At 37.8% G+C, this 13,312-nt stretch overlaps 1 protein-coding gene across 1 annotated transcript in view; it reads left to right on the plus strand.

The window, feature by feature from the left end:
* Positions 1 to 12,861, plus strand: part of N4BP2 (NEDD4 binding protein 2) — a 59,870-nt gene extending 47,009 nt beyond the window's left edge. The window contains exons 15-19 of the mRNA XM_019552883.1: positions 733 to 871; positions 2,333 to 2,521; positions 4,487 to 4,655; positions 6,714 to 6,837; positions 12,127 to 12,861. Coding sequence (XP_019408428.1) covers positions 733 to 871; positions 2,333 to 2,521; positions 4,487 to 4,655; positions 6,714 to 6,837; positions 12,127 to 12,172 — 667 coding nt within the window. The 3' untranslated portion in view covers positions 12,173 to 12,861. The remainder of the gene's footprint in view (positions 1 to 732; positions 872 to 2,332; positions 2,522 to 4,486; positions 4,656 to 6,713; positions 6,838 to 12,126) is intronic.
* The last annotated feature ends 451 nt before the right edge of the window (positions 12,862 to 13,312 follow it).

The following is a 13,312-nucleotide window of genomic DNA, read 5'->3' on the forward strand; positions in this document are numbered from 1 at the left end:
TCTAGAGGTCAAATGCTTGTCCCTCCACGACTACTGAAACCAGCTCTGTCACCTTTGTTTAATCCATCTGAACTGCTGCTCAAGTTTTCTATGAATCTTTTCAATGGTGTTCTTTCATTTTTTTGTCAAGTAGATTTCTGGCTTCCCTGTCAAGCCCAGCACAACTCCACTTATCCCTGCATCTTTGTATTTGTTTCTTCCTTTCCTCCCAAACTCTTCCCCTTCTAAATTCTCTGTGTTGTTTTTGAGCCCTTTTCACAAAAATGTATTTAATTTGTAAGTCTTTCTTTCTGTTGTTTTCTGCCTATTGAGGAGACATTTTTTCACAGTATTGATGAAACTAAGTCAGAATACTGCCAGAGTTTCAATAGCAGGTTCAGGAGTCACTTAAAAGGCTGACAGAAAGTAGCTGTATGTTTCCACTCTAACTAGAGAAGTGGACACAATATAGTGCAGAAGTACCCAAGCTAGCTTTAGACTAGTGGTATGGCTTTTCTTTCCAACTCTGTAGCTTGCCATAGTGCTGGTTGTCTAGCCGTGGCATCATGGCTAATTTGACTTGCCAAGATGCGTTTGCAGTGTAAATCTACCCTTAGACTGATTTTCATATTTGGCTAAGTATCATGCTGTTGCCTTAATGTTTAAGAAGTAACAGGAAAAGCTTTTTAGTAAAGTGGCATGTATGTTAACAATGTCCTATTAATTGTATTTTATATTAATTATTTTCTACAGCTATTCTTTAGAACAGACTGAGCAATTTTTGAACTGTGTCCTGGAGGCAGATCCTGTAAGAACAGTTGTTGTTCAAGGGGCTGTTCAGCAAAGTGAAACCCTCCTTTCTTGCAGTACAGTGAAGAACCGAGATAAAAAGGTTTTGTTGAATTATTACTAATCTATATACTTAAATCCTGTCACTGAAGCTATTATATGTATGTTTTGTTTCAGCATACACAAATTTGTCTTTGTAATGGTACGCATGGTATTTCACATTCATGGGTTCGTAGAATTTGAAGTACAGAGATTTTTTTTAGGTGGCCAGTGCTAACCTATATTAATTGTATTTTATATTAACAAGATTAACCATAAAATTCTGTTGTCCTAAAGTCTAATATTTTTGGTGTTTGCCTAATTTTCTGAGTCACACATGCATGTCCTTCATGAAGGAAAGAAGCCTGCTGAGATTAGGCAGAGAAGAGGAAAGGGCAAGAAAGTTCCAACTAATCAGAAACGTACTCAGGATAGAACAGATTTATAGAATTCCAGGGCTGGAAGGGACCTTGAAATGCTGTAGCCTACAGTTAGAATGCCTTTATCTGGTTGGCTCTATTTTTATAGTGTTTTTCATTTTAGGGACATACAGAGAATATTTGGAATACTTTTTTTGAACATTTTTAGAATCAGATCATAATTGCAATTGCAATTTGGAATCTATGATGGCCACAGCATGTATAAAGTTGGTTAGTTTCAGTGACCTTGCATTGAGTAGTGTAGACAAACATGTTTTCCCTGAGAAGTCTGAGTATATATGTTGCTTATGATTAATGTAATACCTTACCCTCATGTAACGCTTCTCATGAATAGATCACAAAGCACTTGATATAAGAACAGTGTTGTTATACTCATTTTATAGATGGGTAAACTGAGGTACCGAAAAAGGAAGGGAGTAGCTAATGGCAGCAGGCCTGTGGGAGAGCTGTGAATAAAACCTAGGCCCTCCAAATCTTAGTGTGGTAACTTATCTACTAGGCAAAACTGCCTCCATGTGGAGTAGTTTCAAATAGCTAAAATGGGGAGCACGTTTAGTCAAGACAGGTTTAGTCAAACTTAAAACCATCTGAGGTTTTTAAAAAAAACCCTGTTGCAAGGACTGGATAGCTCATGCCATAAAAATGGGAAGATGAAATATAAAAATAAATGTTTTCTTTGTATATTAAAATAGTACATGGTTCTAAGAAACTTCAGTAACTTTCAGTTTAACTGAACATAGCAACTTATTTATCAGTTGGGGTCATTTTCAATACCATACTCTTAGAGGTGGATTACAGCTGCTTGTAATAATAAACAGGTAAACTGGACATGAATTTACATTTTACACATAAGAGCCAAAAGGGGACGTATTTTCACTTGTCACTGGTCTGGTCTTTTGATATATTGATGTCTTCTCTCATGCCTGTTTTCCTGTGATGTATTCAGTGTTTGCTCCACTGTAATGAATAAGTAGTTATCACATAGCTGAATGTTTCAGGCAATTACTGCTTCAGTGAGATCAGTAGAAGCCTTGTAAAGGGCTTAATTTGGACTAGACCTTTCCAGTAAATGTTACCTGTTACAGGCAAAGAAGTTCAAGGAAGATGAAGATGTTATGCGTAAGATATCATTTCAAGACATTGAGTACCCTGGATATGATGATTTTAGAGCAGAAGCTTTCTTACATCAGCAGAAGAGACAGGACTGTCTGAAAAAGGCAGGGGAGGCATATTGCATGGGTATGAAGCCTGTAGCAGCATTTTATGCGCAACAGGTAAAAAAAAGAGTTTTTTAAAAATGTGTTTTGTGTCTTGGTTTAGGAATGTGCTCACTACCCAATTAGATTTGATATGAATTCTCTCAGTTATCTGGATATGCTTAATCATTCCTCCCATATGGAAGTCTTGGGAAACCATCTAACACACATGCATTAATAGTTCTAAAGTAGACTGTAGTTTTACAGTGATCTGGTAGCATATGTAGAACTAATACTGTGATAAGGCAACTTTCTATTGAAAGATCCAAAGTTTTAAAACTGTGAAATGCACAACATATTGTAATATGACTTTGGATTGATTTTTCTAATGGATAGTGTAATATTGCATATAAATTGGGTGATATTTTATTATCTGTGCTCATATTGGTGGTCTGAGAATTTTAGTGAAATACTGAGGATCTGATTCTTTTAGGAGTGACTTTGTTATGTTCCCACTTTAAATGGTATTATGTCTTGTTCAAAGAGATTCTAAATAATAATGTCTCTGTGATATTTGGGCAGCTACACAGTTTCAGTCTCTGTCCTGCCTTCTCTTCTTGGATACAAAAACAAGTAAAATTATAAAGAATTTATTGTATGGTTGGTAAGGGAATACAAACTACTACCTTCGCTCCAGAAAAACTTTATCTGCTTTTTGTGTTTTCAGTTTGGGGCAAGTTACAAGGACAAGTTTTTATTTGTAAGCCTAAGTTTGAGGCTGTAGCCTCCACTTGTGATCTCTTACAAGTGTAAGTTTTAGGCTTGGTATCTCTGAGTCTGCAACAAGATTATCCTTTAAAGGAAACTTCAAAATGAAGTGTTACTTATTCCTTTTCTCTATTTATGAATACCCTAAATTGTTAAGCAATTTTCATTTCTTAATCCGTATTCACAGATCTTCAAGGAAATGATTTGCTGCTGCAGTCTTTACAGTGATGGTATCTGGAAGTTTATGTGACATGACTGCAGTAATAAAACAAAGTACAGTTATTAGTTGCAGGAAATAATTGAATTAACCGTGGCCCAGGAGAATAGAGTAACTCCAAAATAAAAGCCCAGTCCTATAAACGTTTATAACCAAGTATTAGTTATGAGTAGTAAGTGTGTGTGGGATGGAGTTGTTGATCTGGAGTTGTTACAGGTTCATAATCAATGTAAAAGTTCTCATAATTCAGACTCCTTATTGCAGGGAGCATAATGCAAGTGGTGTATGTTAGTGGGACTACTTTGATCTGCTATTTAATATCTTCTCTGGAAACCCTTTTTTAGTTAAAACATTTATAACATTACAAAAAAATTCAGTGCATCTACCCTGCCATGCTGACAGTTCCATTATTCAGGTTTTGTTTCTTCCATAACTCCTTAGTAGGCTAGGCTATTCCCTTGATAGAAGTGCTGTTTCTGTTTTGGATGATTTGTCAAAGACTTTACTGGAGGGCTTGGTGGCTATGGAAGAAGTATTTGCAAGGCCCGACTAGGTTGATCTTAATGCACGCATTTTGTAGTCTCAACTTAGATTTAAAATAGATGTGAGATTTGTTCTGGACTATGGGTCAATTTTTGAGTGTTCTGAAATAAAGCTTGTACAGCTAAATATTTTCAAAAAAGAAAATGTAATTGTTGGAAAAATTACTAGCAAAATTTGAGACCAAGTAGAATTTGTTTTATTCATATGGGGTTCTTATAAGGTTAACTTGTCTTTCTGGGTTTCCTTCCCTTTTCTTACCAGGTTTTCATTCTGATCTCCTCTGTGACAGCTTTGACTAGTGTCTTGCGAACAGGTTTCATTAAATCAGCACATGACTCTTTCTGAATAGATCTTACTGAGCCATTTCCAGAAGTTGAGTTGTGATTACAGCTCACAGTTTGAGGCAATGAAATCTTAAAAGCACCCTGCTTGTGCTGTCATTTTGAATCCCCATAACCAGTATGGAGTTCAGATTATGTCTCAGAATTTAACGGTTGATGTGTTTATGAATAAAGGGCCGCCTTCATGAGCAGAAGATGAAAGAAGCAAACCATGCTGCTGCTGTGCAAATCTTTGAGAAGGTAAATACCTCCCTGCTGCCCATGAATGTTTTGGATTTGCATGGTCTCCATGTAGATGAAGCCATGAATCACTTGTCCAGAGTACTACAGGAGAAAAGTGAAGGTAGGAATAACCTAATAATCATTTCTCCCCACACAATTATTTTTTGACGCTCTACTCATCAGGGCCCGAGTAGAAGGAATACATTACATATGCAGGAAAATCTAGGGGGTCTGAGTATTGCTAACTTACCTTCAGTATTAACACCTGCAAACAACTTGATTTTCTTGTAATCTTTGAGGACCCCTCTTTGCCATGGAAACATGAATAAAATGTTCTTTCCTCTTTTTACTTTCCCACCTGTGTTTCTCTATCAATTTCTTCCTTTTTTCTTTATACTTTATTCTCAAATCTTTTCTTCTTTTTCTTCTTCTTCAAGGAGATCTGTCACTTACTGATCTTTACCCTGACATCAGAGTTGATCACACTTGCCTTCATTACCTTCCTTTTACTTTAATCTTTTCACTTGTTTCTTTGGTATTGTGTTTTTTTTCTTAATCTTAGAAATAATAAAAAAAAATATGCTGGCTCTCCAGCAATTATGAGGATACTGTCCTAACACAACTGTTATACAAAAGTTTAATTCCTCTTTCAGGGCCTTTCCATATAATTGTCACCAGTACGCATTTCCTTTCAAGTTCAGAAGTACTGCCATTTTCAGACATGTAATTTGGTGAAGTATTTCTTGGGAGAGTCTTCTTCCAGTGGCATATTTAAGTATTGCAGAAATGTTGTTTCCTTAGGGAAATATTATGCAAACAAAGTACATGTAGAAAACATAATGTTATAAGTGAAGTACAGTTGACATTCTTTACAAGAAATACTTGGTCTATAAGTTACAAATATATGGGCTCTCTTTAAAAATAATTTCCTAACAGAGCAGAAACATGAATCCTAAGAGCTCTTTTCTCATTTGGAGTATGGGCAAGAGCTAATTTATTTGAGCCAATCTATAACTCTCTGGTCCTGAGATGATGCTCCTGTACTTTAAGCTGTAATGTAATACTGTTTGATAATGCATGGTATAGTTTTATTTTCCAGAAGCTCAGCATTTGTCATCGGGTGCTTTGGATCATTGCTGGAGCCTTTTCTACTCTAGAAAATAAATAAATAAAATTTCAGTCTGAATACATGAAAGGAGACCAGTCACAGGCACTGGATTGTCTGACAGTTAGTAAAGATAACAGAATGAAAAAGAGGTAGATAAAGGAAAGAGAGGCTGTTATAGATTTCACATGAAGTGATAATCCTGAAATACTTATTCATCTTTTTTTTTTTTTTAAGTATACACTACATCAGTTTGATTAATTATAGACTCCAGATTATTTTAACACTTTGCTTACTCTCTTTTCCTAGTCTACATCCAAAGGATTTAGCCATAGATAGTAAGCTATTGCAGTCTTCTCAGGAGGTAGAATTTTGTTGATTTACTTACGCTTACCCAAATAGAAAGCCTCTGAAAGCCCACACTGATGTATTGAAACTGCATATTGATTCGTAGGTTGTTTCCAAGAACTTGCTGCAGTGTTGAAAAAATTACTCTCCAGCTAGTGTAACTTCGATCTCCAGTTTAAAAAATAACGTACTGGTTCAGTGTCTGTCTTTTTCCTCTTATTCTTGTTTGTTAAATGAAGATGAACTTGGTTAAAAAAAATTGGTGTAAAATTGATAGAATTTGTTTAGATTTAAGAGTTTTGTTCTGTGTTCTGTAACTGGTAATTAAGTCGGTCAAATATGGTCCTTGTTATATTGTGCTCTTTTAACTGTTTTATCTCCTAACCATATGTTAATTTCAAGCAATGGTCTGATATTGTAAATGGTAGTTGAACTTGCTATAAAATCATTAGCTCTTTGTGACAGAACACATGTAGATTATACATTTGAACAATTCCAATATAAGTTCTTAAACAATAATGATGCATTTAATTTACTTTTTATGCTGGCAGAGAAAAAACACTAAGGCAGTGTTGCACATATAACATCTATAGCCAGTGTACTAAAACAAAAAAGGTCTAAATCACTGTGGTAAAAGTTTTCAGATGTTTGGATGAAAAAGTTCTTTTGAACACCAAGTCTGTGCAAAGAGAACATTTTAACCGTTAACAATTCCTGCTATAACAGAGTACAAGCAGACTGGTGGTAAACCCTATCTCTGTGTGATCACGGGAAGAGGAAGCCATAGCCAGGGAGGAGTTGCTCGTATCAAACCAGCAGCCATTAAATACCTCACAAGCCACAACTTCAGGTGAGCTTAGATTTCTGTTGCTGATATTTTGAACTTACATTTAACTAGTTAAACACTGAAATTTGTTTTAGAATATGATACAATTATTAAAATGATTTAATAAATCACAACAGAAACATCCTGTGAGCGAAGTTTAATAGTTTTGTTCTGTCATTTCGTCCTTTGACAGGCAGACAGAATTCTGTTCTTTTAAGCATAGTTTGCCTATCCATTTCCATTCAGTATTACCAGACTGAGAAAAGAAAGAAATACTTTGAACACAAGTTGAGTTGTGCTATGTGGCTAAGAAAAACAGAAAATCTACATAGACGCATCAGATACTTCACACACTTAGCTTACTTTTCAAATTTAAACTTTTTTTCTAGGATTATCTTGACTTGTTGTTGAAATACGATACAAAAATACTTACCCGCGTTTCCAACACAGTGGTTTTGCTGATTGTAAATGTTTTAGTGTCTTGTCCCGTTATCAGCATTAATTACCTCAGTGACCACACTGAGGTAACTAGTATAGACTGGGTTCCAGCATCTTTACCACTTGCCTTTTGAGTTTATTATTATTGACTCTGTTATCTGTTTTAAACATATTATCTGTACAAAGTAGTTAAACTCTCCCCTCCTGCCTGCTACATACTAGAGCTGCAATTATAGGGAGCATCTAGTGCCAAATGACACCAGTCCTAGGTCATCATTTGAAGCCTCTGAGAGAGATGGATGTAGACAAGACTTAATTGCGAATATCCAAGCAATTAAGCATATACACCATACTTGATAACTGCTCAGTCTAGTATATCTCACTGTCAGCTGGTGTTCTTGATTTTTCAGATTACAATTTTCTCTTTCTTAATTTTACCCCATTCCCTTTGTTTATTCTATTGTGCTTTAATAGTTTTTGCTTCTGTTTGTACCTTCATGTGTGGATCATTACCATGACTATATCCTGGCAGTTAGCTAAGCTATATATATATTTTCCTTTTAATCTTTCTTCATAAATCAGTCTCTCAAAACCTCTAAACTCCATCCATTATGCCATTATGTTACTTGAAAACTTCACTTTTATGGATAGCACATTACAAGCTTAAGTCAGATCATAGCTAGATGAATGACCATTACCACCTCTGTGATGTGATGTGATGTGATATGGTGCCTTTGTATCTTTTCAAATATTGTATTGGCCTGTTTTCTTATCAGGTGACACTGAAAATGAATGTTATCACCCCAGTGTCTCTGTGGTACCATTCTAGACACTTCTCTTTCCAACCTGACATGTTGTCATTTATCTAAATTTGTCAAGATTTTCACTCTAAAAACTCATGTTGTCACTTAATTGTGACTATATTATCATATGTGCTTTGATTTTCTGAAGTATTTTGGTGTTGGCCTAACTTTGCTCTCACTGGCATCAAGGAACCAAAATTTGGCTAATTCTGAGCATTTTGGGGAAGTCCTTTCATTGATATTTTGCGATTCCCTCCATCTTTTTTTATTTTTGTTGCATTAGTATTTTTAAGTTCATTTTACAGGATAGTAGTTTCCAGTATCATATATTCTTTTTCTGAAGATTCATGCCATATTTGTTCTCTTTCAGCTCTTTGAGATTGTCACATCTCTGTCACTCCTTTTATTGCCAGTGGTTCAATAATATGTAGTTCATTAGTTTATTCCCAGTGCGAGTTACCAGGTTTAGCTCATTTGTATATGATCAAATTTTCAATGTATTTCCTTATCTACTCTTTATCAAAAGTTACTTTACAAAATCATTTTAACATCCTAATTCATAACTGACTTCAGATTTCAGAAAGGAGTTCAGCATCTGACAATAATTTATTCTTTTTTTTCTTTATAGTTTTCTTTTTCTGATGATAATGTGATAGAAACCCTGCTTATTTTCCTTTAGCACAGTGGCTAACACTGATTGCCCCCCCTCCTTTTCCCCTTATGGTAATAACTAATTCTGACTTTGATGGATGCTTCCCCCTTTTTCTATTCTTCATGCAGATTATTTTTAACCTCAAATCTTGAGCAGTCTCTTGTGAAGCCATATTGACCATTGTTTGTTTCTCTTTCTGTTTTGGCATTGTAGTTAGCTAGTAGAAGCAATATCTCTGTCGCATCAAACCTTAAGATACTTATCTAATCTATCTTCTCTGTTACATCAAACATAAGCTATTGTCTTCACTTTCAGAGCTCTTCACAGCCTATTTCCCTTCATCTTCTTTCACATATCAAGAGGTCAAGCCCCCAACCTTGGATCTGATGCCAACATCCATTGCTCATTTGTAGATTTTCACACAAGCACCTTCATGCATTCTTTTGTGTTGCTCTGCATCCTTTTGGAGTTGCTACCCATAAGCAACCACAAAGCTACTTCATCCTTCTTCAGATCTTGAAAGCACCTCAGTAAAAGTCTCTCCTTTATCATAATGTCTGCAGAAAACTTAACAATAAGATTCTGATGTGCTTACCTACTATCATGTTGACCAATATTTTCTTTTTATTTCCTTGAGCTACCCATCACACTGTTTGTACCCTGCTCTGTCTTATCATTGAACTGTAGACTTTCTGGGAAAGGGGACTGACGTACTGTGAACTTGTAGAGAATCTAACACAATGGGGCTGGTGATCCTAGTCATTCTAATACAGATAACACCACCAGTGTGAAAGTGTTTTGCCATATTCCTGAACTGTTTGAGTTGCACTGGAAGCAGCTTCCATAGACAAAGTTTAAAGGGCATTATTAGCACATGATTAATATTTTTCCATGTAGATATGTAACCAGCTTTATGTTCAGCAGATTAATGAATGATAGTCAACATGTTATTGTAAAATAAAAATTAACTAGATTCATTTGGAATTATTTCCACTCTGGATCTATGACATTTCTGATTTTAAAGTTAATGGTACTATCTATTCTGTTTCATTTTCAAAATGAGGCATTATCCTTCATATCAGTATTTTAATTTGTGTTGTTAAATCAAGATAGTATATTCAAAAGAATGTTTGCTACGATTCTGTGGTGGTATTTGTACGGTTGAATTGCCATAAAGTGCATTTCTTAATCCATTAGTTTCCACATAGAATTCTTAATGATTCTTTGTTAAAACAAAATATCCTTGTAAAAGCCAGATTTATATGACATCTTGTAAAATCATATTTGCATGCTTTGTTACTATTCCTGCCTCCTCAGTCCAACTGGTGAAGCTCATACATCATCAATTCAGCTGTTGTCCAACAGATGTCATTTAGGACACTCCCCGATAGTCCTGTACACCTTGTTTCAAGCTGCAGGTTTCCCTTATGCGGTGTGGGGGGTTTTTTGTTTGTTTTCTGGCAATTTACCTTCTTCCCTGTAGCAAAAAAGCTTCCCTGACTGCTTCATTTAGTGGTCTAAAATGTTTCCCATTAATGATTACAGAGTCTGCTCTGGTGGTTCCAAACAGGTATTCCATGTTGTAAAGCAGTGGAGGCATGTATAGCAGCTATTCTGAGGAGGGTGCTGGGTATTGACACCACTTTTCTTGGCAGAGGTTACAAAGTGAGGACAATATATAAGCTTCTGCAGGTTCTGTGTATATTAGGTTATGGTCCTGGTCAAAAACTGTGAATGTATCAACTTTTCCTGGATCTATTCTTTTCTGTTTAAGAAATGAATAGTGTTTTGCCCTGACTCTTGGTAAAACTTACTGGCTTAGCTATCTTAATGAACCAGTGGACAGCTGAGTTGTTGAAACTAATTATAGACTGGATGAGCGCTATGGGCGTATCCCAACAAGTGTGCACATGTGGTTTGTGCCACCTTAAGCCCATGTGAGGTGCTGCAAACCACATAAGGGACCTATACACCCATTTGGCACAATGCAAATTAGCAACACAGTGGGGGGGTTTTTGACACTGGGAGATCCTGGTGCCAAAAGAACTGCCAGAAATGGAGCCTGTCGAGCCAGCGCCATACCCTAGCTGCTAGCCAGGCTCTGAGTGAGTGGCTTGGTGCTGCTGTTGCCCCAAGAGGCCCCCAGGACCACAGGTAAGGCTGGTGCTGGCCCCAGTCTCCCCTACCCAACCTGGGTCAATTAGTTGTGTGTCAGAGTGTGCATACAGGGGTGTGTCTGGGAGCAAATAGCAGTGCCACATCTCAACTCGTGTAAGATCTGTAGCATGGGCAACTGGTGTTGCCTTAGTCAGGGGGGGCACATGCTCCCCAACGACCAGTCAGTGACCGAGGGAGGATCCCCCCCACAGCCAATCTTGCTGACCGGGCAGGGGGTTCCCCCGTGGCCAATCACATTGGCGCTCCCGCCTGCCCCCCTGCCCATTGCCTAAGCAGCGAGTGCGGCCAGTTGGGTTGCATGTGCACCCTGGTGTACCCCTACGCATCACCACTGGTCTGTAGAGTGTTGGCACCGGTCCTACATGAAGCTTCCACATGTTGGTGGAGTTGGAGGGTGGTATTGCCTCAATAAGAGACCCTACATGGATCTCAGCTGCACTGCCAACATATGTTGAAAGCTGGATCGGTCTCAGCAATAGCTTAGCTAGGGGCAGCATGAGCCCCAGGTGGCGACTTAGGAGGGACACCAAAATCATCCCTCATTCCTGTGGAGCCTGAGGTCCAGCAGCAAGAGCAGTCATGCAGAATTGCTCTTGCAGCAGCATTCAGTGCATAGACACTGCACTGCTTCTGCTTTAAGAGCAAGAGCTGGGATAGGCAGAGCACACAGTGATGGTAGCAGAAGGAGCAGCAGCAGCAGCCTTGGTCTGTTTTGGGTAAGACTCCTGCTCCCCACCCCTGGAACTAGGGCACAAACCTGCTCTTAACTACAGGGCATCAATGGTTCTGCTCAATTCCTTCTGGGATAGAACCTGGAAGTAAGTGTGAAGACAGGGCTTACAGTTAATGTGGCAAAAGAAGAGATGGGAGAGAAGTTATAGAAAGCCAAGGGGAAGATTGAAGTATGAGAGAAGAGATTGGAGAAACAAGAAGAGGAAAAGAGGAGAGGAGGGAAGACAAAAGTCCAGCAAACAGAAGGGAGAAGGATTGGGCAACATTTTTTTTTGTTTCCTACAACAGCTCTAAAGAACCTTCTAATTTTACTGCTCACTGACCATGCCACAAGTATGCCATATGAAGCCCTTCTTTACTACCGTAGAAGATAAATTGTCTTTATTTTTTCACTTCGGAAAACATGTAATTCTAGTTTGGGATGAGATACTTTACATTTGATTTTAGCTAAGAAATGTGACGCTGTACTTGGTTTAGATATGGAAGGTAATTTATTCTCTTGTTTCCCAGGTTCACTGAAATCAAACCAGGCTGCCTGAAAGTCATGTTGAAGTAAAAAGGTGGTATGAAGGAGAGTGTGAAAACTGAGGATTCATAACACAGCTAGAAACTTTAAACAGCTACAGTAAATATAATTTAATTTTCTTCAAAGAACAGTGTTTTAGTAGCTGTTTTATAACAATTGGTTTTGACAGCATGTTTCCAAGAAGGTTTTAATACTGAAATATATCTTTTTTGTAATCCCAAAGAGTAGTATTTATCAGAAATGCAGACTTGGAACACATAAATGTACATAAGAGATTTTAAAGGGAAATCAAGGTGCCATTTTCAAGCACCTCATCCTTCTCAGTGCAGCTGGGGCCTAAGATTATCTCTGACCCTGTACATTTTAATGGTTGTGGATGCAGTACTTTTTAAAATACATGCAGTAACTTGGACAATTTTAACTTGTTTAAAATAGTTTACTCTGAGTTAGAATTTTGGGTTTCAAAGAGTGTGAGGGAGCTATGTTGCCAACACGCACGGAAATAATATCCAGTGGGAAATGGGTGCCTACACACAGGGTTCATTTGAAAATTTTGGCTCTGGTCTTTTCAGTGGTAGATTCTGAAGAACATGAACCAGTTCTGCGGTGTTTATTCATACACAATTCTGAATGAAAGCTACATCTGAGTGAGGACTCAGAATGGGGCATGAATTAAGTAAGGAACATTTGCAAACTCACCTTAGTTTTTAATGGGGTGGGAAAAGAACCCTCATTCTCAACTCTACCTGTGTGAATATAAGAGACCCTACATGGATCTCAGCTGCACTGCCAGCATATGTTGAAAGCTGGATTGGTCTCAGCAATAGCTTAGCTAGGGGCAGCACGAGCCCCAGGTGGCGACTTAGGAGGGACACCAAAATCATCCCTCATTCCTGCGGAGCCTGAGGTCCAGCAGCAAGAGCAGTCATGCAGAATTGCTCTTGCAGCAGCATTCAGTGCATAGACACTGCACTGCTTCTGCTTTAAGAGCAAGAGCTGGGATAGGCAGAGCACACAGTGATGGTAGGAGCAGCAGCAGCAGCCTTGGTCTGTTTTGGGTAAGACTCCTGAGGAGTCGTACAGGAAAATCACCCATTTTGCTGAATAGCAATATACACAGTGAGCAGTGTTTAGTCTTTTATGAATTTTCAAACTGAGTCCTGTTATGAG

Source organism: Crocodylus porosus, unplaced genomic scaffold (assembly GCF_001723895.1).
Source record: "Crocodylus porosus isolate Cpor-Errol unplaced genomic scaffold, CroPor_comp1, whole genome shotgun sequence".
Taxonomy (NCBI): domain Eukaryota; kingdom Metazoa; phylum Chordata; order Crocodylia; family Crocodylidae; genus Crocodylus; species Crocodylus porosus.